The 27,084-nt window shown below is 36.4% G+C and overlaps 1 protein-coding gene across 1 annotated transcript; it reads right to left on the reverse strand.

The window, feature by feature from the left end:
• Positions 1 to 949: 949 nt before the first annotated feature.
• Positions 950 to 27,084, reverse strand: PPP1R2 (protein phosphatase 1 regulatory inhibitor subunit 2). Its single transcript, XM_057739547.1, has 6 exons — positions 26,650 to 27,084; positions 15,582 to 15,689; positions 13,799 to 13,876; positions 13,179 to 13,279; positions 5,398 to 5,565; positions 950 to 3,424 (listed from the first exon to the last, which is right to left on the reverse strand). Exons 1-6 carry the CDS (start codon positions 26,769 to 26,771, stop codon positions 3,378 to 3,380), a joined length of 624 nt encoding a protein of 207 aa, XP_057595530.1. The 5' UTR covers positions 26,772 to 27,084; the 3' UTR covers positions 950 to 3,377.

Consider the following 27,084-nt stretch of genomic DNA (forward strand, 5'->3'; position numbering starts at 1 on the left):
ACTTTCACATATTAGAGACCCCAGCCTATTTCACTACTCTTATTTGGGATGCTACTTGAGGGAAAAGGGAGTTGGGGGTGGTTGTGAAACGTCTGAAAAATGCTAGGTTAAACCAAGTTTTAAACAGGTTCCTTAAGCAGGGTGTCTCAGACTCTTTAATACGATGATGTGCATTATTATAACCTCTGGGGGTAGGGCAATAAAGCATACAGCACGTGCAAAGCATATTTGCTCAGGGATCCTTTTCATGGAACATGTTGTGCGATTGAGGACTTCATGGAACACACTGGGAAATGCTGGCTTCGGCATATGTCAGTTTTCACAGGCTAGCTTGGTACTTGTTTTATAACGCAGAGCCTATGAAAAAAATCACGTTTTGAGTTTGAAACATCCTGTTTAAAAAGAAACTTGTGGAATGCATTTAGACATCTCCAGCTACCACCATCTCCATCATGTGTGCTTTTGAGACTTTTCCTAAATGCTATGTAAACCTCAAAATTTTGATATTTCTTCAAAGTAAAGAACAAAAAATCAAACTAAACACCTGAAAAATGTTACTTCTAAAGCACATGATGTGTATCAATAATCCAAATAAAGTTTACTTGTAAGGTACAACTTTAAAAGTGCGGGAATTTCTACATCTAAAAAGGCATGGATAAAGAGTATGAAATTTAGTTACATCTGGATTTGAATCCTGTCATTTGCCACGTATGAGACATTCAGACTGAAGAACTTGGCCAAGAGCATTTCCCTCACTTACAAAGTGCTGGTAAGATACCTGTTCTGCGTGGTTGTTTTGAGGATTATATATCAGAAACCTACATAATACTGGGCAACTGCATAACCCACTCTCCCACAGCGCAGTCCAAGACCCCCTCCTGGTATCCGGAACGCCTGGCCAATGGAACAGGATAGCTGGGTAGCAAGAAAATAAAATCCACACACAAGCAACCGTCACAGTACTGCATTTTATTACAATGTGTTCGGTGTACTAATTTAAGGGAAAAAAATGGAAACAAAACGAAAGTCTAGGGAAAAATGGCACTTTGCTTTAATCTTCAATTTAAAGTTATTTTTAATAACCCATTTATACCATTATATGTCTCAGATTTTAAAGAGCATCACTGCTGAATTTCAGATTGAAATATGAATAAACAGAAAAGATGACATCAAAAGAGTTAAGCGGAGAAGAGGTACTGATTAAAAAACTTTGGCTAGAACTACTAGCCATCTACTTTGGCTAGAACGGAACACTGACAGATAACTTTCTCCAAAGGAAAATCTAACTTGAGTCATAAAGGTTCATTTTTTGTATAGTTCAATACCATGTCAATTAGGAACTCAGGACGACGCAAACAGTTTTGCTCAGTCACATCTGACTACCTAAAATCCTACCGAGCATGCTATTTGCCATGTCTTAGTCCTCTGAGATAACTATCTACTTCCTGAAACCAGAAATGCCAGTTTGCCTGTAATTTAAGTTTCAAGAAATAGTTTGTAGAAAACACCAAAAGGATCAGTTGTTAAGTCTTACCTTTTCTTCACTGTACAGCAGTTATTTCTACAAATAAAGGACACACGGATACTTTCTAAGAGCTGGAAATGAGAAAACCAAACACAGAGATCTGTGTGCATGAACACACGCATACACAAATGTGTAAGCTTAGACATCCCCAAACAGGTTTAGGCAGCTTAAGAATACCTCAATATTCTGAATTCAGAAAGCAGAGATAAACATCATTTTGTTTATAAAGCAGTGGTATTACTAGCTAATATGTTTTAGTTAGAACCTACAGTTCAGAAGTACTGGTTGGATTCTATTAAAAAAAAATGACTTTCAAATTAATAAAAACATTCTTCTAACAGCAAAGAATTCTCCCACTTTTTATTTATTTCGACATATTGATATTTCCATAAACTTGCAAGTGGAAGAAAAGCTGTCCAATAAAAGCCAATTCATGTATACAATATACAGAAATTATTTTAAAAGTCTGTTCATATAATGGATTCTTTTGGTACTGACAAAAAATTAAGATACAAATAATTGACTAGAAATGAAACCATCACTAAACTAAGATACACAGGAACTGCACTTCATTTCAGGGTTTAAGTCCAAATCTTGCTGTGTTAGAAGAATAAAGTATATTTGTCAGAGTATACATTATCATATTTCCCTTAAAGCAGGAACTACTTCAAGTTTTTAAATTAAAAAGTGTTCAGAATTACTTCTGTCTATACATTCAAGAACTATCATCATATCACTGGTTACACACAATTCTCTCATCATGCAAAAAAACCCCTCAGTTAGTTGTTTTCTAAGCTCTAATTAAGTTAAACAATAAACTAATAATAGCACTTTACTTAGCAAGCTATAAATTAGAGGTGTAGAAATTCTGCAGTTGAACTGTATTTTCTGTCTATAGTACTGCTGCTATTCAATCTATTTTCTCCATGTATTAGAAGAACTAATAGGCATTGATAGTCAAAATAAGATTTTCAATGTTGCAGCAAATGACAGAATATGTGAGAAAAGGAAAAGTTGCTAATGTCATGACAATCTTTATGATCTTTTATAAAGGTAAAGGATTCTGTGCGTATGTGTGGAAAGGAGTAAGAAACAAGGGCAGGAGGTTAAGATAGGTATATAAAGGGAATGCTGAGACTATATTAGAATCATATTTATTTTAAAAACTGATCTGAAGTCTGCCCATTGAGTGTACAGAAAAAAGTCAGAGCAGAGGTTAGTGCAAGTTTAACCTGATAGTTTATTTGTGGAAAAAGCTAGTTTTGATGAGAAACAGTTTAATCCTTTCCTTGTAAACACAAAAGAAACTCAACAGGAATTTTAAAGGTAGTATGCCAGAAAAGGCAACAGTAACTCATAATATAATCCTTTTCAATGAAACAGGCAAGTTGAAGACCTGTGTTAAAATACTTTCCAGGATGAGTATTTATCAGCCTCTATGATCTGTTGCTGCAATCGCATTTTGATTTTTTAAAAACCCAACTTTTTATAAGAGCTATCACATCTAGAAGTGAAGAAAATAAATTAGATCCCCTCTCCCTCCCCAAAAGATATTAACTTCTAAAGCATAAAAAGCTATATATCTTATACAAATTAACCAGCGTTCTTACAAAAGTAATGTAGTTTTGGACTGATGACATTGCTGTATTTGTGGTGAAGTACTAGGCACAAGAATATATGTATCAATTAGGCATTTTCAGTCTAATCAGTCTCTAAAGTTATTTAATTCTTGGCAATATATAATAACTGGTATGCACGTTGGTACTTAAGTCATGAATTGTAGAGAACAAGAAGCAGTATATTATAGTAACAGGGTTTGTATCTGACAGTTACTGTGCTGAACAAATCTCTTCTATGAACTCTGTGATTTGTTCTGCAGTTGGTCACTTGCAGCAGATCCTGCAATGATAAAAGAAAAAAACAGCAACATAATTTGTTTGTTGAGTATTGCCAAACTTGGAACTACCTGAACTTAAGTTCCCTTCTACTGCTACGGATGATAAACAAATAGAAAGATCTAAAAAAACAAGCGATGTCTACAGTTCATGAAGACTGATCAATATGATATGAAAGAATCTGTATACTCTGTAAATAGCCTAAAGAGCAGAGCAGGTGTATCTACTTAGTGGTAGGACAAACAGGTTTCAGATTGAACACTTCTGTGACTAAATCACAGGTAGATAGCTAAGAGTTTATGACAACTCAAATATCCAAAGCTATAAAAGATTTGCATTTATGATGTAAAAATGATAAAATATTTCCTCAGAGTCTAAACATGCCACATTTCTTTTCATAAAAACAGTAATAAAATAGGCAGAGATGGGCAGGAGTGTAGAAGAGGGGGAAAAGAAAGACAATGATAAGAAAGTAATGGGTGCCACAGAACCTTGGAGATTTTAAAAGCTGGCAGAATTTTTTTTAAGGGCCCAAGCACAGATAATAAATAACAAACGTTCTTCTCTATGCCATATTATGTAGCCTTTTTTCTATCTTTGTGGACATCATTGAAGAGAAGTAGTATATACTCCTATGTAAGGAGTACTTAGTCTCCACTGAAGAAAAATCAGGCATTGAGTCAATACAAATTTTAATCATCTATTAAACTAAATGAAAAAATGTTTTCATGCACTAAATCTGTGAAATTCAATGTTTTAGAAGGAGAGATAGACAAAAGGCCAGTTATTTTTCAAAAGAAAGCCCTTTAATCTTTAGCATAATGGTGCTGGTATAAATATCCACTGGCAAATGAGGTATTCCCAGTGCTTTGTTAGAGTTGCTACCAACGGATACTGAAAGTCTGAAAAGAAACTGATGAAAAGTTATAACCAAAGAAACATTTACATTGAATACATAAAAAGAAATCACCAAGACATAGATAACAGGGAAACAAAAACCAACTAAGAGATAGGTCACCTAAAAATGGATACTAAATTTAAAAGGAGAGAGAGACATACAACAATCACTCAAGATAAAGTCTGTTCAAGTTGAATGCAAGCTAAACAGACTATGGTGAATAGAATGGAAAGAAAATGCTGTATGAAACAAACTGATAGGCAAAAGCATAACATGGGATAACAAAAAAAATTATAATCCTTATATTATAGTGAGACACAGTCATCAGGTTCAACCATAGAAGAATCACTTATATTTCATATATGCTCACCAAAACAATAATATAATAATAATTTACTTTCCTAAGACTCAACTATCCAAGGCACAACATATAAAAGTAAGTATATCTCCACTCAAAAGCACTAGTTTGCAGCACAAACAGCAGGTAGATGGGCACCAAATCTGCATTAATGGTACAGAAGATTCACCTTCGTTGAATGCCAGAATAACAGTTTATTAAAAATAAAGAAAATCGATTTCCTATGACTGATCAAGAGTTGGTAGGCTGCAGGGATGCTTGTCTGAGACTTAAAAACAAAACAAACAAAAATCGGCCAAATAACTTGTTGACCCAACAGTCAAAAGAATCAACACTGGAAAGATATGACATACTTTATACCTGAAGGGATGTTAAAACATATCTTCCAAACCTTAACTGACATTGTTACAACAGATAAAATATGATCTGAAACATTAAAAACAAAGTATAGCTTAATATGAAGACAAACATCATTGCTTAAAGCCAAGCAGACCAAACAACATAGACATATAACATAACATATGGTCCTAAGTCAACTCTGAGCATAAAAACCATTATTTTGAAACTGGCCAACAGGGGTTAAAATTTCCCAAACTTTTGGCATAAAAAGTGAATTTTAGCAAAATTTTCTCAGGTTCTTCAAAGTTTCAAGCAAGATAAAGTATATTATTAAGGCACAAAGTATCGCAAGTGTCTCAGTGATATTTTCAAAACATCTAACCTTGATTTGATTCTTCTGTATTCATGCTTTCTCCAGCTGCAGGCTCTGACATTTCTTCATCCTCCTCATCATCATGTAGGTCTTTCGAAATTAACTGTCTAGCTAATTTAATATTCAGTCCTTCATTGTAGTGAAGCTTCCTTTTCATTTCAAACTGTCGCTTTTTTTCTACAAGATACAAAAAAATAGGCATAGGAAGTCCTTAGCTCAAAGACTGGCAAACTACAGCCTATGTCTATTTGGTGAGTAAAGTGTTACTGGAACACAGTCACACTCGTTTGTTTTTGTAATGCTGAAGGCTGCTTTTGTATTCCATGGCAGAGCTGAGTAGTTGCAATAGAGACCGCATGGCCATGAAAACCTAAAATATGGCCCTTTACAGAAAAAGTTTACCAACCTTTGCCTTAGATGGTTCAAGTACATCTTAATGAAAGACTAAGAGCAAGAGCCATTAGTAGTTATATTTGTGAAGGAAATTTAAAGATATGATAGAGTTGAATGGGAAAAAAGGAAAACCGCAACACCACAGACATACTGTGTACAAAGCCTGCACGGGAGCGCAGGCGCACACGCGCACACACAAAATAAGACTTGACAATTAACAGTCGTTAATTCTGGGTCAAGGAACTGTGGGGTAATTTTAATATTTTCAAGTTTTCTATTTTTATAATTAAGAAAAAATTCCTTTTAAAAATTCCTATTATCCATTAAGAAAGTGCCATGATTTAAAACATTGCTGGGCTGAAGGAGGGAGCAGGGGAGGGATGCGGGGAGGAAAAAAAAAAACCACAACACAACTTTGCTGGCTGAAAAACATAACCCCATTCCCAGAGTATTTTTAAGAAAAATCTGTTAGGAATAGTGAAGTGATTCTAGACTATTCTTTCATTTATAGTCTTCACCACAGAAACAAAAAAACAGCTGTAAATCAACACAACTGACCATATTTTAAAGATTAACTGTTTATCAAAAAAATTATAAGATTTTAGAATTTCTTAGACTAGTAAATTAAAAAACAAAAAAAAGGGTTGACATACAATTGCCAACTGTTTACTTTGTCAAGAGCATTAAAACTCATTCAACACAGGTTTATTATGGTATTCATAAAAATATTTTAATGCCAAAAAGGCCTAAGAGAAATCTCTCAGAATAAGGCTATTCAAAGTACTTTCTCAATGTCCTCTAATACCTCTACTGAACCCACGCCCCTGCAGTGGAAACTCGGGGTCTTAACCACTGGACCGCCAGGGAAGTCCCTCCCCCTAAGTTTTTATCATCTATTCTTATTTATGTTTTAAAAACAAGCATTTACAGTTCATGTCATTACTGATCAATCACTTTTCAGCCTCTGTCTGGGTTGGGACAAGGAGAGTTCCAAGATCAACATCCGTATCCTCATGTTATAAACACTGGTTTCAAATGACCAAAATCTTGCCAGGCATCCTTCTTCTTCTCTAAGTCACTTTTGTGATTTGTTTTACTCTTTGAAAGTACCACATTGTAGAAGTAAAATTTAAAAAAAAAAAATCAATAAAAGACCAAATTCTCATGACTAAATTTTTAGTGATGATGTTCAGATGATGTAAAAGCCAATATTAAAAAAGCAAAAAATGGTTCTAATTGCCTCCAATACCAGATACATTTACTAAAAAGGTAAGACTTTTTCTCAGCACAAAGTAACATGTGTTCTTTTTAATGCAACTTTAAAAAAACTTCTAAAAAGTTTTAAAAAAATGGTAGAAACCTAAGAAAAAAAATCACTCAATTTCCTCACTCAGAAATTACCATTAACATTTTATGACTAGACTTTTTTCTAAAAATATATTTTTTTATAAAAATGAATCATACCTTGTATATGCTGTTTTCTCACTTACTATATAGTTAGAATGACCACGTCCCAGGAAGTCTCAGTTTATGCCTATTGTCTGATGGAACTATATTAGGGACCCTTTCACTCTTAAAATGATCCAGTGTTTAGACAATAAAGTATATGAAGATACAGTAAAATTCTGCTGTGTACATAGCAGATTTACAAAATTTCTAAAAGGTTACAAAGTAATGAGTTATAATTAAATCCCCTCTCTTGGTTAAAGGTTTCTGATTTTCCCCTTTGTATTTTCATTGTTTTTTATGATGTAAAATACAGTTGACCCCAAAAAAAGAAAACTACAGACCAATATCACTGATGAATATAGATGCAAAAATCCTCAACAAAATACTAGCTAACAGACTGCAACAGCACATTAAAAAAAATCATACACCACGATCAAGTGGGGTTTATCCCTGGGATGCAAGGATTCTTCCATATACGCAAATCAATCAACGTGATACATCATATCAACAAATTGAAGGATAAAAACCATATGATCATTTCAATAGATGCAGAAAAAGCTTTTGACAAAGTTCAACATCCATTTATGATAAAAGCTCTCCAGAAAATGGGCATAGAAGGAAATTACCTCAACATAATAAAAGCCATATATGACAAACCAAAAGCCAACATTGTTCTCAATGGAGAAAAACTGGAAGAATTCCCTCTAAGAACAGGAACAAGACAAGGGTGTCCACTCTCACCACTGTTATTCAACATAGTTTTGGAAGTGTTAGCCACAGCAATCAGAGAAGAAAAAGAAATCAAAGGAATCCAAATTGGAAAAGAAGAAGTAAAATTGTCACTCTTTGCAGATGACATGATATTATATATAGAAAACCCTAAAGACTCTACCAGAAAACTGCTACCACTCATTCATGAGTTTAGTAAAGTAGCAGGATACAAAATTAATGCACAGAAATCTCTTGCATTCCTATACACTAACAACGGAAGAGCAGAAAGAGAAATTAAGGAAACTCTCCCATTCACCATTGCAACCAAAAGAATAAAATACCTAGGAATAAACCTGCCTAAGGAGGCAAAAGATCTGTATGCAGAAAACTTTAAGACATTGATGAAAGAAATCAAAGATGACACAAACAGATGGAGGGACATACCATGTTCCTGGATTGGAAGAATCAACATCGTGAAAATGACTGTACTACCCAAAGCAATTTACAGATTCAATGCAATCCCGATCAAATTACCAATGGCATTTTTCACAGAACTAGAGCAAGAAATCTTACGATTTGTATGGAAACGCAAAAGACCCCGAATAGCCAAAGCAATCTTGAGAAGGAAAAATGGAGTTGGTGGAATCAGGCTTCCTGACTTCAAACTATACTACAAGGCCATAGAGATCAAGACAGTATGGTACTGGCACAAAAATAGAAAGGAAGATCAATGGAATAGAATAGAGAACTCAGAAGTAAGCCCAAACACATATGGGCACCTTATCTTTGACAAAGGAGGCACGAGTATACAATGGAAAAAAGACAGCCTCTTCAATAAGTGGTGCTGGGAAAATTGGACAGCAACATGTAAAAGAATGAAATTAGAACACTTCCTAACACCATACACAAAAATAAACTCCAAATGGATTAAAGACCTACATGTAAGGCCAGACACTATCAAACTCCTAGAGGAAAACATAGGCAGAACACTCTTTGACATACATCAAAGCAACATCCTTTTTGACCCACCTCCTAGAATCATGGAAATAAAATCAAGAATAAACGAATGGGACCTCATGAAACTTAAAAGCTTTTGCACAGCAAAAGAAACCATAAACAAGACTAAAAGGCAACCCTCAGAATGGGAAAAAATAATTGCCTATGAAACAATGGACAAAGGATTAACCTCCAAAATATACAAGCAGCTCATGCAGCTTCATACCGAAAAAGCAAATAACCCAATCCACAAATGGGCAGAAGACCTAAATAGACATTTCTCCAAAGAAGACATACAGATGGCCAACAAACACATGAAAAGATGCTCAACATCACTCATCATCAGAGAAATGCAAGTCAAAGCCACAATGAGGTATCACCTCACACCAATCAGAATGGCCATCATCACAAAGTCTGGAAACAACAAATGTTGGAGAGGGTGTGGAGAAAAGTGAACTCTCCTGCACTGTTGGTGGGACTGTAAGTTGGTACAGCCACTATGGAAAACAATTTGGAGGTTCCTTAAAAAACTACAAGTAGAACTACCATATGATCCAGTAATCCCACTCCTGGGCATATACCCAAAGAAAACCATAATCCCAAAAGAAACTTGTACCATAATGTTTATTGCAGCACTCTTTACAATAGCCAGGACATGGAAGCAACCTAAGTGCCCATCAACAAATGAATGGATACAGAAGATGTGGCATATATATACAATGGAATATTACTCAGCTATAAAAAGGGATGAGATGGAGCTATATGTAATGAGGTGGATAGAACTACAATCTGTCATACATAGTGAAGTAAGTCAGAAAGAGAAGGACAAATATTGTATGCTAACTCACATATACGGAATCTAAAAATGGTACTGATGAACTCAGTGACAAGAACAAGGACGCAGATACAGAGAATGGACTGGAGAACTCAAGGTATGGGAGGGGGCGGGGGGTGAAGGGGAAACTGAGAAGAAGCGAGAGAGTAGCACAGACACATATATACTACCAACTGTAAAACAGTCAGTGGGAAGTTGTTGTATAACAAAGGGAGTCCAACTCGAGGATGGAAGATGCCTTAGAGGACTGGGGCAGGGAGGGTGGGGGGGACTCGAGGGGGGGGCGTCAAGGAAGGGAGGGAATATGGGGATATGTGTATAAAATCAGTTGATTGAACCTGGTGTACCCCCAAAAAAAAATAATAATAAAAAAAAAATTAAAAAAAAAAAATACAGTTGACCCTTGAACAACACCTACTCTCCTCATAGTTGAAATCCACATATAACTTTACAGTTGGCCCTACATATTCGCAGTTAAGCATCTGTAGATTCAACCAACTGCAGGCTGTGTAGTACCGTAGTAGGTATTTTGTGTAAGTGGGTCTGCACAGTTCAAACCCATGTTGTTCAAGGGTCAGCTGCACATGCATTTTTGTGCATGTGTTCTATTATTTTCTCAACATTAGTATTTTTTCAAACTGTGCCTTATAACCCTTTAGTAACTCATAACGAACATTTAAAAAAAATGAAATAAAACAGAATAAACTAGAATGTATCACATATAGTAAAGGTTAAGTACTATTTTGTGAAATTTTAATTTTTGTAATTTTATGTATACATGTATACTAAGTGGGACTTGCTAAAAAATGTTTGAGAAACATTGAAATAAACCTTGGGAAACTGAATTGCTAGATCAAACGGTGTCATTTTCTTTTAACGCTTTGGGCTCATATGTTGCTATACTGCCGTTCAGAAAAGCCACATCATTTTTCACATCCACCAATAGTATATGAGTAACTCATTTCTCCACAGTCACACAAAAAGGGAAATTGTCATGCTTTTTAATTTTTGTTGATCTGAGAGGAAAGAAGGGAACCATGATGTTGTTTTAATTTGCAGTCTTATACCTAAGAGTTGATCTTACAGTATTTTTCTTTTGCCAATTATACTTATAGTCTAAGAAAATGACTTCTTTTTCATTCCAAGAGATATTAAACTTGTTTTTCCTTGTTATAGATATATTTTAGTTTTGGAATACTCAAAACTTATTATATAACTTATGTATTTGTTTTGCAGAAAGCTGCTAACGCAAGGGCCTCCACCGTCTTTGACTATGAGCTTCCCTCATGATCTCTGTATGGCAGAGCAGCACGATGCGAGACAGGCCCAGCGCTGATGACAACTAACTATCTATGTGAACCTGACAGGTAAATTACCCTTTTTATACTTTCTTTTGCTATTTTACAAAATAATATAATGGAGAATAAACCAATTATTTTAAGTTATTAAAAGTTAATATTTACCGAATGCGTACAATATGCGAGAATCAGTGCTAAGTGTTTTAATTCTTTATCTCATTTAATACTCATCAATTACTCTAAATATTTTTATAGCCCCCAATTTAGAAATGAGGACACTGAGGGTCAGAGAAATTAAGCAAATTAGGTAAGTGACATACCTGGAGTACAAACCTAGATCTATCTGACTCCATAGCCAATATTTTAACTGTTACGCTACTAGTTACAAGATAAAATTTTCTAAGAATTTCTTCAATAAACAAGGATGTTCAGACATGTAATTTGTTTAAAAGCAATACACACCTGCAAGTATGAGAAACTATACTACTGGGAACTTGAACTTGTGAAATTGTAACTAGTGAAATGGTTCCCCCTGCTGGCTAAGTCATGGAACTACAATTTGAGGGAAAATCCCTTAATGAAAACTGACAATTAGAGGTTAATAAAAAATTCCTTGTTCTCAATAGATCATGTTTTTAGAGAATAAGGAATTAACAAGAACTAGGAACAATTTCTATCTGAAACCCATTTCAAGGGTCTTTTGGGGTATATTTTGGGAAAATAAATCAGGAAGTCACTCAAGGAAGAAGACAGACAATATAATACAATTTGAGATTATGTTATATGTAAAATGTTTCTCCTGTATAATACTTAAGACTCAGACTATCATAGTTTTGTTCAATAAACTACATTCTAAAGATGACAGGAGGGAATAGCCAATTGTACCTTTGCAGGTACACATGACAAAGATCCTGTCAGTTAACTAGCAAATATTCAGAATCTTAGTTCTAAAGTTTCTAAACTTCTTCACAATACAGGTGGTTCCTGCATTTCAAGGCTTCAAGTAAACTACTTAATCTCTTATTTCTTTTTCTTTTTTGTGAGGGTGTGTGTTTTTCTTGCATCTTTTTTTTTTGCCTACATATACGCTTGGTTTTCCCTTTTAAAAATAACTGAAAATAAACTAAATAAGCAATTTTTAATTCTTGAGATTATACGTTCACATACTTCAAAATTATAAAAAGCAACAAGGTGAAATACCTTCCTTCTTTCCTAACCTCCACAGATAAGAACTAATACTTGTAAAAACAGGAACAATGAATAGGTAGCAATGCCTTAACTATGCATGTGCTGTATGGGCTAAAAGAGCCTCTTCCATCCTTGTTGAGAGGGCTATCTTTCTTTTTCTTTTTTTTTTTTTTTTGGCACACAGGCTTAGTTGCTCCGCGGCATGTGGGATCTTCCTGGAGCTGGGATCGAACCCGTGACCTCTGCATTGGCAGGCGGATTCTTTTTTTTTTTTTTTTTTTTTATTATTTTATTTTATTTTTTTTGGGGGGTACACCAGGTTCAATCAACTAAGCAGGCGGATTCTTAACCACTGTGCCAGCTAGGAAGCCCGAGAGGGCTATCTTTATTTCCTTTCCTGTGACACTACTGTTGTTTTTGTTCAACGGGACCTAATAAAAATCTTTACTCCAAGTCTGACCATCTTGATTCATGTGGTAAGCTTCACCACTGTCTTAATACAGAAAAACCACAAGCAACTGGGAAATCAGCTCTTACTGCTATCCACTTTAATATCATCCAAACACTTAATAACTCTAAATGCATTAATGTAATAAATATTTACCAAGCATCTACCTGGTATAGAGGAGATGCTCGGTACAAAGAAAGGAACAAAAAGTACAAAGAGAGGAACACTTGTAATTACTGATACTTTAAAAATGGTAATTACTGATACTTTAAAGATGGTAATATTTTCTTGAAATGAAGGGGGGAAAGGTGTTATACAATAAACCCACACAAGTAGAATCTGAATTATAAAAATTTCTCCCTAAGCTCCCACCATCCATTCCCTAAAAAGGAAAACCATTTGACAATCTTCTATATAATGAACTTATCTTAGCAAAATTATTAGCAATGCTAAGAGCAGTAAAAGAAATTACCTCGTTCTTCAGGTGACAGGTCACTATCCTCATCTCCACTGCTTTCTTGTTCACGAACTCGATACTTTGGTTCCGAGCTTTCAGCAGCAGCAGCAGTTAATCTACACAACAGTCATTTAGAAGGAAATCAACACTGTGATAGTCATATTAACGGAGGGTCTTATTCAACTTTTGAGCCTCACAAAAACATCTAAAGATCATTAACGTGCTAGCTATGACTTGAGGAGGAAAATAAAAAGCAAGAGAGTGGGAATGTGTATAAAAGCCAATAAACAAGAAGAGTGGAAAGTGACAAATCCGTGAACAACAAAAGAATAGAGCTTTTTTTAAGGAATGCAACTTATTTTTGCCTTTCTCACTTCTATATTTAAAACCCAGGTGGCAGGATACTAAAAAACAAAAACAAAAAAAACCTCCACACAAGGAAATGACACAGGAAATCTGTGTACCAGCTTCTGTTACTCGTCTACATACCTTGATTTTAACCTAGAAATAAGACAATAGAAGTTGCTATCAAAAATCCAAAAATCCAGTTTTATTTACAACTAAAGTAAAATGTCTTTAACTCTGCAGAATTAAAAACAGCATGAGGAAAATGCTTTCCAGGCATCAACACTTACTTCCTAGCTAAGATATCTGGGGCCAGGGCTTCGGTGGTTTCTGAATCACTCAGTGCGTCTTCATCGTCACCGACCACACTAGGATAACAGGCACAGTATAAATGAATACCCGAGCTATAATTTTTCAAGCAGGAAAACAAGGTAGAGAAACATAATTCCACTGACTAAAAGTATCAATATATTTATGACTCTGCTGTCATCTCTGAAGTTTAATTTTAAATTGTTTCTATTCAATGCAAATATTTAAAAGTACAGCACCAATCAAGAAAAGCCTTCAAATAATTAAAGCAAACAAACAAACACAAACAAACAAAACTACTGCAACCATGAAAGTAAATACTGAAAACCCAAATCATCCGGGGAGGGGAAAAAAAAAAAAAAAAAACTTCAATTATTCCACCCAATGGGAGGGAACAAATAATGAAAAAGAACCCTATCCAGTTTTAGAACATGTATTTGTACATCAGCTTGAAGATAAGATACAAATGATCTATGCAGACACAGGTTAAGTAAAATAACAAAATTAGATCCTAAGACCTAATTCAGGAAGTTTAAGAGCTGTTTAGCTTTCACAATCTACTCTCTAATGAAACATTTGCTCCCCACAATTGCAAAAAATGGTTATCTTTATTATTTAAATATAAACATTTTTAAAATAATGGCCACAGCTGTTTATTTTTGAATCATGTTTGATTTTAATTTTCTTTAGGATTGTTATCTCCAACCAACACAGATAAGGGATGTCTACTACCTTCACTGAAAAGGAAGAAAGCACTGACTTTGGCTTCTGGTACAATGAAAGTTTTAGGATATGTTTTAAAGTACATACCTGTAATTAAGAGAAAAATAAGGATCACTTTCATAAATGATATGTCTATTTCTTCCCTCAAGCTTTATTAGTACTAGTTTCAGTATCTGTACCTCCTATTTCATTACTCTTTCTCCCCTTGTCACAATCTTCACGTTGATTCTTTTTACTGTTTTTGCTATCATCAAGTTATCTCAACTTATCTTCCAAAGCTTCATCCACTGATTTAAAACAGAATCTCTTTAACTCTATTTTAATAGTAATTTCTGGATTTATGTTGTCTTACTTCAATGACAAATACAAAATATTTCAGTCCTGAAAATCTTTATTTTTTTCAATATAATCTAGGCATGATCTGAATTTAGTATTTCTAACTTATTTAGAATCTCATTATGTTTACTGGTACATTATTTTTGTCTTCATACTAACTACAGACACTTACTACCATTTTACAACTCATAAAATTCTGGCAGACTCAAAACTAACAATTACAATGCAATTATATGAACTACAATATCATGTAAGTTCAAAAACAGGGACATGAAACAGCAGTAACATCCACTTGTCTCTGCATGGGTTAAAAAAGAGTTACCACCTGTGAAGTTATCCCTTTCTGCAAAGAGAATGAATAAGCCCCTGATATCTACTTAGGAAGCAAACAAGCCCAACTCTCATCTTCCTTTTTACAAACAGATTACTTCAAGGAAGGCAAAAGTCACTAACCTGTGTATATCATTAGCAGCTAGGGACCACTGAGGTGCAATGAGTAAACATATACTACTATAATTATAATGTAAAAAATGGGTTGCATAAAGTTCCATATTACTTATACTATTACACAAAGTTGGGTTATTAAATTAGTGTTCCAATAACAAACATAAAAAACAAAGATTCAAATCATCTGTTATCCAGAAGTTCATATCAAATGCAAAATGGAAACAAGTGAAAAAAGGAATGATGTGTACAAAACGTTACCTATGGTAAGGAGTGCTAGGTTCATCTATTTTCATTAAACCATAGTCTTTGTCTGCTGGATGATATGTTGCCAGGATGTTCATTTCATCCCACTTCTGGGACTTTTTACTAAAATAGGAAGAAAAAAAAAATTTCCTGGATGTAGTAAAAGATACAAAATGTACACATCTAAAATTCACAAACATCCAAATCCCACATTTCAATTACTATTTGACTGCTCACTTCTATTTTTAGATCTACTTTCTTGGAATAGAAACTGACATGGGTAAAAGCCGTAACTACAATAAAATGTCAGTAAGTATCCACATATTAAAAACACACTACAGTTGTCCCTCGATATTCTTGGGGGACTGGTTCCAGGACCTGCATGGATACCAAAATCCAAGGATGCCCATATCTCTCCTATAACATGGTGCAGTATTTGCATATAATCTCTGCACATCCTCCCGTACACTTTAAAAGCATACTAGGTTACTTATAGTACCTAATACAATGTAAATGCTACGCAAATAATTGTAAATACAATATAAAAACTATGCAAACAGTTGGCAGCGCCTGGCAAATTCAAGTTTTGTTTTTTGAAACTTTCTGGAAACTTTTTTTTCCAGAATATTTTTGATCCATGGTTGATGAATCTGGGGATGCAGAACCTGTAGATCTGGAGGAGTACTCAGACTCTTCACCAGGCATTCAGAAAACTATTACATTATGGCATGTTTAACCTTCATCTAGCCTACAGAATAACAGCAAAAACTGCAACTTACATATTGACTGATCTCAGTAGTTAAAAATATATCAGAGATCAGATGGAAGATGCCTTAGAGGACTGGGACGGGGAGGGTGGGGGGGACTCGAGGGAGGGTGGGGGGGGAGTCAAGGGAGGGAGGGAATACGGGGATATGTGTATAAAAACAGATGATTGAACTTGGTGTACCCCCCCAAAAATAATAAATAAATAAATAAAATTAAAATATATATATATATATATCAGAGATCAAAAATCCTTAACAGTTTGACAAAAAACACAACAGGAATATTTTCCTCAGCCTAATTTTTTTTAGCAGTATCCATAACAATCAAAAGAATCAGAACATAAAACTACAGAGAAAATCTCAAATTCAGATATCATTAATAAAAATTTAGATTGCACATAAAATTATAGCTCAGTTTTTTGTTTTTAACAGAAATATTACGGTTTGGTGAGAAATAGTGTATTCTGATCACTTGGGATACATCTACTTAAGAGAACTAGAAATGCTTCGTCAATGCTTTATGAACATCCATTAATATCTATTCAACAAAACACCTGTACAACTACTAAGGTGCTGAATAATTACATGCCTTAATTACAAATCCTTATCTACTCATTAAAAAGGACATCAACAACTTCTCTGCCAGCTAACAATATTCTGTTACATATACAATTTGTGACTTGCTTATATAACTTGAAAATAAAAGTACTTAAAAAAAATCAATGTAAACCTTACACAGATTCAAATCATCCTTTCCATATTTGCTCCACATTGGTGAGGTTTTACTGCAGATATGCTCAATTTTCCTAAATCTACTAATACCTGGATCTTGAAATGCTTTTGAAGAATGACATACTTAAAAATTTAATATCATATTCTCTTTTTTATGTTCTGAGTCACCTTAAAAATTACATGTGCCCACTTGTGGCAGGTGAGCCTGACTTTATGTTCTATTGCTTTCCATCCTAAAGAGCCCACAGTGTCCCCATTTAAGACTAAGCACTTTTTTCCTTCATATTTTTGTTGTGGTAAAATCTACATAACATAAAATTCATCATTTGAACTAGTTTTAAGTGTATAGGTCTGTGACATTAAGTACATTCACATTATTGTGCAACCATCACCATCATCCACCCATCTCTAGAACTTATTCATCTTCTCCAATTGAAACTCTACCCACTGAACACTACCTGCCCCCCACCCCCCATAACAACCATTCCATTTTCTGTCTCTATGACCACTCTAAGTACCTCTTAACAGTGGACTCATACAGTACTTGTCCTTTGTGAATGGCTTATTTCACTTAACATCTTCATGGTTCATCTACTGTGGCATGTGTCAAAAGTTTCTTCCTTTTTAAGGCTGAATAATATTCAATTGCAGACTAAGTACTATTACCTACAACTTCCTTTTAAGTATACTTACCTTTCCTTTTATCAAGAGGCAAAGGCTGGCCTAGATATACTCCACAGGTGACTGACACTACAACTCCCATTTCCCCTCCAAACAGTCAGAAGCTGCCTAATGTTTCTTCACCATGAAAAAGTCAAAATCTTGGGCTTCACTGGTAGTCCAGTGGTTAAGAATCTGCCTGCCAATGCAGGGGACATGGGTTCAAGCCCTGGTCCAGGAAGATCCCACATGTCGCGGAGCAACTAAGCCCGTGCGCCACAACTACTGAGCCTGCGCACCTAGAGCCTGTACTCCGCAACAGGAGAAGCCACCGCAATAAGAAGCACCTGCATTGCAATGAAGAGTAGCCCCAGCTCTCCCCGCAACTACAGAAAGCCCACGCACAGCAATGAAGACCCAATGCAGCCAATAAATAAATAATTAATTTAAAAAAACTCAAAATCTTAAGTTTATAAGAAGCTTAAATTTAATGGGTCGTTAATTTTTAAGCACAGAAATAACATTTCTTCTTTAAAGAACTGCTTTTTTATTCATTCAGCATGGAACTCACCTGAATTTTCAACTAATCAAACTCAAATGTTGTTAGTGTGTGTATGTATATAACACTTGATTGAACTAGACTGGGTATATAAATGTTGCTTTACAATAGTATTGATTTCTTTAGATGACTAGTTTCTGACTATCAGAGTAATGGTTTTGTGGCAAAAAAAAAAAAAAAAAAACAGTAACAAACAACTGGGAGACAGATGTTTAAGGTTCAAGTTCCAGTTACCCTCCATTAGTCCTGCTACTATAGGCAAGTCCAACACACATTCTCTCTTGGGCTCTATTTACTCTACATGTAAATTATAAAAGATGGAATTTTTATGATTTTTAAATCTAAATTTTGTTAAAAGTCCTGAACCCATATCTCACTTAGCACTGTAGAGAATGGTTTGCAATAAGGCATTCTGAAAAAATGTTTAAATGGCTTTTGTACGAATGCCTTCTCCCACTGTCCCACAACATTCAAAATTTAAATGATTTTGAATATTTATGATCTGCTACAGAATGAGTTTTTCTAAAAATCAATCAGTCTTTTATTTGACTAAATCTACAGTTTCAGATTTTTATTTTGCTATGTAGTTCTATTATCTACAAATTTCTGTAAATTTAGAAAGCAAATGATTTAGGTCTTCTCATGGTCATATTCTATACAAGGAAACTCTTTAGAGATACAGTTCTAAAGATTTTAGACAGTAGAAATGATCAAGAAACTTCTGATTAGAAGGATAAAGATATATACAAGTTTTAAGAGAAGTAGATTAATTTTGTGAAGAAAGCAATTCAAATAATGAAGAAAGGGAGACCCATGATATGGTAACTCAATGTTTCCCCCACCCTAGACAAGGCTTCTGAAACAAGCCAGAGTTAAGTTAGAGTCAGAAACAGAAAAACACAGGTAAAAATTTCATAAAACCTGTATTGGGCTTCCTAGGTGGCGCAGTGGTTAAGAAAAGAATGTGCCTGCCAATGCAGGAGACATAGGTTCGATCCCTGCTCCAGGAAGATCCCACATGCTGCGGAGCAACTAAGCCCGTGCACCACAACTATTGAGCCTGCGCTTTAGAGCCTGTGAGCCACAACTACTGAGCCCATGTGCTGCAACTACTGAAGCCCACACGCCTAGAGCCCATGCTCTGCAACAAGAGAAGCCACGGCAATGAGGAGCCCGCGCACCACAACGAAGAGTAGCTCCCACTCACTGCAACTAAAGAAAGCCCACGCACAGCAAAAGAAAGACCCAACAGAGCCAATAAAATAAATAAATTTATTTTAAAAAAACCCTGTATTATTAATACAGTCCAATTAAGATTCCCTATTAAAGATACTGTAAAAGATAACTAGCACATATCTACTTATACAAAGTTCAAAAGCAGGCAAAAACTAAAGTGTCTAGAGATGTATATATACTTAGGGAATTACCATAAAAGTCAGGATAATGATTATATTACAGAGGAGGAGGAGATTGTGATTGGACAGGGCAGGAGATACTTCTGAGGTGAAGGAAACATTCTTCTTCTTGACTAGGGTGTTCACTTTATAATTATTCCTAAAGCTTTAAAATTACATCTAATATACTTTCCTGTATGTGTATCACGTTAAAATAAACACATACGAAATGACTTTCTTAGGTGTGTCCTAATCTCAAAGAAAAACAAGCTATTTCCTAAATTATGCTAACAATATTCAATTAAAAATGACAATTTATCATCACTACAATAGAAAAATGAAGACGGCCCTTTGGAGTTAAAAGGTATCCCCTCAAACATCCTGTAAATCTGCTCTGTGAGATAATGATAGAAGAAAAAGAACTGTAGGATATAAGAAGAAAAGATGTTTTCTTAAAATTAAGGATAAAACGTAACAATCACAATCCTAGCACTTTAACCCACTAACAATTTTGATTTCTGTATATTCCTTCCACTCTGTACAACATATATGAAAAAATACCCAAGCTATTAGTATATATAAAAATATACAGACAAAACAGTACATATAGTATATATAGAAATAGCTTCTATATCAATATATATATTTTATAAGCTGCTTATATTTTCTAGTCTTTACCTTTTTAATATTATGTGCACAATATTCAATAACAAACTATTCATCTAATATTAGATATTTAGATTGAATCCAATTCCTTCCTTCCTTCCTCCCTTCCTTCCTTTCTGGCTGTGTTGGATCTCTGTTGCTGTACACAGGCTTTCTCCAGCTGCAGCAAGTGGGGGCTACTCTTTGTTGCAGTTCGTGGACTTATTGTGGTGGCTTCTCTTGTTGCCGAGCACAGGCTCTAGGCACGCAGGCTCAGTAGTTGTGGCTAACGGCTTTAGTTGCTCCGTGGCACGTGGGATCTTCCCAGACCAGGGCTCGAACCTGCGTCCCTTGCGCTGGCAGGCGGATTCTTAACCACTGCGCCACCGTGGAAGCCCTGCCTTTCTACTTAAAGCAGAAATGAACATGTTTGTGCATATTCTATTCAATGATGTTTTTAGGATACTTTGCTAGGATAAGCATACCTGGGTTAAATTTATCAAGGGCTTTGTAGTTCAGTCCATGCTGCCACATAGCTTTTTTTTTTAAAGAGAGGACCATTTGTAACATACCCAAATAATTATCAAAACTTTGCCAGGCTTTGGTATCTGTGTGTGTGTTTTTACCACCCGAGCAGGTATAAATTGATATTTAAATGCTGTTTTATGTTTCTCTGCTCATTACCTAATAATATGAAAAGTGCTTATTTTACTTTCCTTGTGTGAACTGTTTACATCCTTTGCCTATTTTTTGGAAACATTCTCATTAATTTGAGTGAGTTCTTTATATCTACATAAATGTAAAGAACTCACTCAAATTTATGAGAAGGTTTAAACCACATTATACATAACTCAAAGGTATATATAAGGTATAAACCATATTATACAGAACCACATAATATATAACCCATATTTTCCCCAGTTTGCTTGCCATTTAATTTACTTTCTACTATAAAGAGAATTAAAGTTTTAAATATCCAAAGCTTCACTCCACTTCTTCAACACAATACTAAGAGAAAAAGAAATCCTTACAATTGTTGAGATCCAGAGAAGATATCCTGCAAAACCATGAATTTAAATAAGGGCAAACAACACTAGGCTCCAGAAAATGCTAGAAATTCTTAGGAGGAAAGTAATGAAGTCGAAGAATTAACACTGGTTGAGTAACCAAACCCAAGGAGTGGGACCGCCCTGGTGGCGCAGTGGTTAAGAATCTGCCTGCCAATGCAGGGGACACGGGTTCGAGCCCTGATCTGGGAAGATCCCACATGCTGAGACTAAGCCCGTGCGCCACAACTACTGAGCCTGCACTCTAGAGCCCAAGAGCCACAACTACTGAGCCTGTGTTGCAACTACTGAAGCCTACGTGCCTAGAGCCCATGGTCCGCAACAAGAGAAGCCACCACAATGCGAAGCCTGTGCACTGCAATGAAGAGTAGCCTCCACTCGCTGCAACTAGAGAAAGCCCTTGCAGCAATGAAGACCCAACGCAGCCAAAATAAATAAAATTAAAACAAACAAAAAAACCCACAAAAATACCCAAGGAGTGAACTTCAGTTTAATTCCAATATTACCACAAACCATTCATGTGACCTTCTCTCTACTTACAAAAAATAGGGGCACTACCACTTACACTGAAGATCTGCAGTGGGGGTGAAAGCACCTGCTTGTTTTAGCTCCCCTCCCCCCCACCCCCGGGGTGACTGGTTTTCCTGAAGCCTAAATCTGTACCAGAAAAAGTCACCACTTCTCACTTTCACTTTGATAGCTCCTATGATGCCATCTCACAGATCTACTCATATTTCTTGTTGCTTTTGACCATCTCTTTTTTAGTTTTAGCTGAGTTTGGAGTGGGAAGCAGGATTTTGCTTCGATGTGTTAAACTTTAACCTCACATTTCAAGAAATGGTTCTTTCTTAAATGAAGATTCAACTTCTGTGGGTTGACGAGGTATAAGACTTTGAAGCTTGAACAATTAAAGTAAGACTTAACAATAAAAGCAATTAGTAAATAAAAGGTCACTTTTGGAAAACTTTACTCAGTGAGCCTTTGACCATATTCCATATCCCTTTATGGGTAGAAAAAGACAAAACTGAAGCATTCTTATATAGAATTATATTAAAGGAAATTAATTAAAGCACAATTTTCCAAGCAGAATTTGCCTACCTTACCTAAGACTACTATAGACTTTGAATTGAATAGTGAATCCAAAGCATATGGTGTATAACAACCTCAAATGTGGGGAAAATTAGATTTCTATATTTCCAATAGAATAAGACTAACATTTGAGGGTGAGGTACTGGGTTAAACACTTTACATTTAGTAACTCATTTAATAATTACACTAGGCAGGGATATAATGAATAATTCACTGCAAGTCACAGAGCTAATAAGTAGCAAAGGGGATATAAACCCAGGCAATCTGGCCCCATATCAATCACTAACCTTTAACACTTCTAGTAAGATATGCTTTAGTAACACATTATATTTTCAACAATTCCAAATGCACATTTTTCTCACTTTAGTATTTCTGAAAACATAACAAATCTTAAAATGGATGGCATCTTATAATTGGCAGTATTTTTTTTTTCTTTCTTGGTGCTACATAAAATCATGGTACATCTTAAAACCAATGGTGTCTTTTCTTTGATGAAATACACATACTTAATCATTAAACCTGTTATGTCTGACCTTCACAGGTTGTTCACTATATTCAAAGTATCCAAAAGAATGGGAATTCCACAATCACAGGGATGACAGCCGTGTTCTAACTAGCTGAGCAGTGTGCTACAATGTACTGCGATTATCTATGCCCTAATTATGTGGATTTACAGACTGTATCTGGTTTTAACTGAACTAACCCTCAAAAAAGTGGTACCTGACAAATGGTACCTGAAGAAACCACTCACTGAAAATAACAGTACCAATGCAAAGTATAGAGAATAAGAAAATAACAGCACTGTGACATAAAAAAAATGGTTTGACAAGAACTGCATAAAAAAAATCCTGACGACTATTTGAAATGTGGCAGTATTAAGTGTATATTGAACCTTCAGATATTATCTAATGGCAGTAGTATACCTATATAAATCATAAACGTATTTGAAACATATTTCAAGTTTTTCCTACTAAAATGATGCATAATCAAAAAATTTAGAGACCACTGGAATAGCACAACTCAATTTATGACTTTAAAGAATCCCTTAGTAACATCTTTTTATGTTAAATAAAATGTTCTGTTAAATTATACCCTCTCACAACTGATGTGTGTGTGTAGGGGGGGTGGGGGAGTGGCTTTTGCAGAAAAGGGAAACTACCATTGTATTTCACATGATAAAGGCACGAATAAAAGGTATGGTTATTCAAGGATTCTGTATTTGCAAATTTGCCTACTTGCTGAAATTTATCGGAAACTCCAAAATCAATACTTGAGGAGCTTTCTCTGTCTCTCTGACACACACAGAGCAGGGAAAATTTTGAATTGCCAGATATACGTTCCCAGCTAAGATTCAACTTTCTTGTTTCAGCTCTCTTACTGTAAATGTGTCCTTTTTACAGTCTATTTTGCACCATGTTTTTCGCCGTTTTGGTGAATCAGCTGTTCAAAATGGCTCCCAAGGATAGTGCTTAAGTGTCGCCTAGCGCTCCTAAGCCCAAGAAGGCTGTTATGTGTCTTATGGAGAAAGCATGTGTTAGATCAACTTCATTCAGGCATGAGCTACAGTGCTGTTGGCCATATGTGCAATATTCATGAATCAACTATATAGTAAATTAAGTGTTTTTAAACAGAAACAGAAACTTTAAAAGGTTATGGATTGATTGGTTGTTGTGACCAGAGGCTTACCAGGAACCTAAGTCTGTATTTCCCCTAGGAGTAACAGTTCAGTATTAACTAATTCAGTGTTTGTGGCAACTTTACAGAATGTCTCAAAAACTACTGAGAACAGTGAGAACTGACTTAAATTTCCAGTCATTTTCACTTTAGTATGAGATTATTTTGCCTTATACTCTGGTTCCAACATTTAAAGTTAGACCATTACATTTATACTTTTTTACATTATACTTTTTAGTTTCTGCATAACGGTGCATTGCAATTGAAAGAGTATTTATTTCAGTCCTTTATACATGGAAGGGAAAATACTGGTTGTAATTAAATTAAAATTAAATATTACAAAAAGTTAGTTTCAAATGTGTTCACCTATACTTTCATTGTTTCTGTTCAGAGGCTCTCATAAAGGCACTAATGTTGTCTGCATGAGCTGTGCCATAAATAACAATGTGCACTGTATACCAACAGAGTTAGTTCACTTGTTTTACAGTCATACGACACTTACCATCAAAAAACCCCATCCCCTTTTACTACTTAGAACCAAACATCATAAACCCCAATGAATTAGGGCTTGGTAGCTCCCCTTGAAGATAGGACTATTACCTTCTAATTTAGACAAGTCAAAGTCAACCACCTTGCAAAAGGCCCCTTCTAAGTGAATCTGCCCTGTAAGCATCTCCCAGAGAAGGAGCAACCTTATGTAGGTGAGCCAGTCTAGCATAGTGGCTTTCCAGGCAGAAGGATCTGCAGGTAAATCCCAGTCAATTATATAAAGAGGCCAACACATAGAGTGCGGTCACCAGAAATTACAGCAGACCAAAACTGAGAACAGATGCAGCAGTGAAAGATAAAAGAAAACAGTAAGCTACTTGGTAGCCAAACAAAAAGAAGCTCATGCTGGAGAATAGCTAAATAACTTAAATGCCAGTGAGAACCGCATTCCTGCTGCTGAATACCCTGAAGTCATATAAGAAGCCTTTCATAGTTTGTTTTTAAGACCACCTTGGTTTCCCTGTTATAGCTATGCTATGGTAAAATTCTACTTTCTTAATCCATTACAACCCCTCCCCCCATTTCCCATTTGAAGCAACTTACCCCAAATAGAGATTGGAAAACTGAATGTTAGAGAATGTAAGAGAGTCAAGCATCCAAAAGACAGTGGGAGTAGGAGAGCTGCTAGACAAATTAAGGTCCTTTCTAACCCCCAAAGGCCATGATTCTGAGCTCTGATCCTACTTAATGTTTTCCTCAAGATAACACAAATCCCCATAAATTCACCATCACCAAACTGTAGTTTCTTTTATACCTCTAAAATGATCCTTTTAAACAGGTGTGCCCTAGTTCCAGTATTCAAAGTTTGGGGGATCATCCTCATTTTAGCTTTATGACTTCACAGATTTCAAGAACTTTTCTTAAGCCTTATTTCCAAAATGTAGAGTCTTCATATGTTTAGTATCTTAGAACACACAAACCCCCTAGGACTTCTAATCCACTGTTATATTTTACACTATGTACACGGTTTTGCACCTTTTTTCCCCCATTGAGGACTGCACCCTGGATATCTTTCTCTGCGCATTAACATCTATTTCATTCTTTTTAAAAGCTGGTCTGTCTTTCCATTATACTAATGTACCATAATTAATATTTCACCAGTCCTTCTTAATGGACCTTGGGTTCTTCCCGATTACTTACTATCACACACATCTTTTCACATACGTATTTGTGAGTATGCAAAAGCAACTATATCACAGGATCATTTTAAGTTGGTACTTTCTGAACCGTTCTGAGTTTAGATACGTCTTTCAAGAGGAACAAAGACTAGAAAGCTTTCAAACTCTCGCTGCAGATACAAAAATAATTAGCAATAAGTAGCTTTCCATTAAATAGAGATCAGACTGGGAAAATTTCGGTTTCCTCTAATGCAGAGATAATAACAAACCAGGACCCAAGAGAGTGAATGTGCCGTGATGCTTTTGATAGTGTTCACCTAAAAAGGAATGACTGTGGAAGAAGGACAACTGGAAAAGCGGAGAAATCATCTCTTTTTCGGAGGAGTCTCTTATTAGCTTGAAACTAGATCTTAAACGGTTCCCAAGCCAAGAAAATACACTTCAGTTACTGAGCTGTAGACACCAGGATACGAGGTGAAGAAATAAGACATGCTTAACGGGTGAAGCTTTAAAACTTCAATTTGATTCTTTAATAGTCCCCATTTCCAAAAGCTCAAGGATCAGGATGTACGCTTTAAAATTATTTCACATGTGTACATACTTAAAAAAAAGAGAAAAAGAAAGCCCCGTAAACGCCACGGCTCCTGCCTTCTTTACAATCAGGCCACCCCTCAGGCCGGCCGGCGGAGGAGACCCGCACGGACGCAGCCCCCGCCGCCGGCCGCGCTCGGGGCCCGGGGTCGGCCACGGCGGCGGCGGCGGGCGGGCGGGCGAGCGGCCCGGGAGGGGCGACCCAGGCCGACCGCGCGACGAGCGGCGCGGCTCTCACCTCAGCTCCTCGTCCACACTCCTGCCGGGCTGCTCGGCCGAGGCCACCACCGAGGAAGCCGTCGAGCTCTTGTTCTTCAGGATCCCCTTGATGGGCCGGTGCGAGGCCGTCGAGGCCGCCATTGCCCGCCGCTCCGGCGGTCGGCTCAGCGTCGCTGCTTGGCGCCGGGTCCAGAAAGGGAAGGGCTGGGCGCGAGCAGACGCTCGCCAGGCCGCCGCCAAGCCCGCCCGGGGCCGCAGCGGCCGCACCTGCTGTCACGGAGACAGCCACCAGAGTCGTGGTCACGACACAACGACTCGGACGCTCCGGCGTCTACCCGACGCCGCGTGGCTGGCGGCCTCTCGCGCGCCCTCGGCCACCGGCACCTCACCCGCGGCCCGCGGACACAAGCCGGCCTAGCGCCGGAGCGACGCCGACGCCGAGCGGGCCTGCCCT

This window comes from Hippopotamus amphibius, chromosome 6 (genome assembly GCF_030028045.1).
Source record: "Hippopotamus amphibius kiboko isolate mHipAmp2 chromosome 6, mHipAmp2.hap2, whole genome shotgun sequence".
NCBI classification, from domain to species: domain Eukaryota; kingdom Metazoa; phylum Chordata; class Mammalia; order Artiodactyla; family Hippopotamidae; genus Hippopotamus; species Hippopotamus amphibius.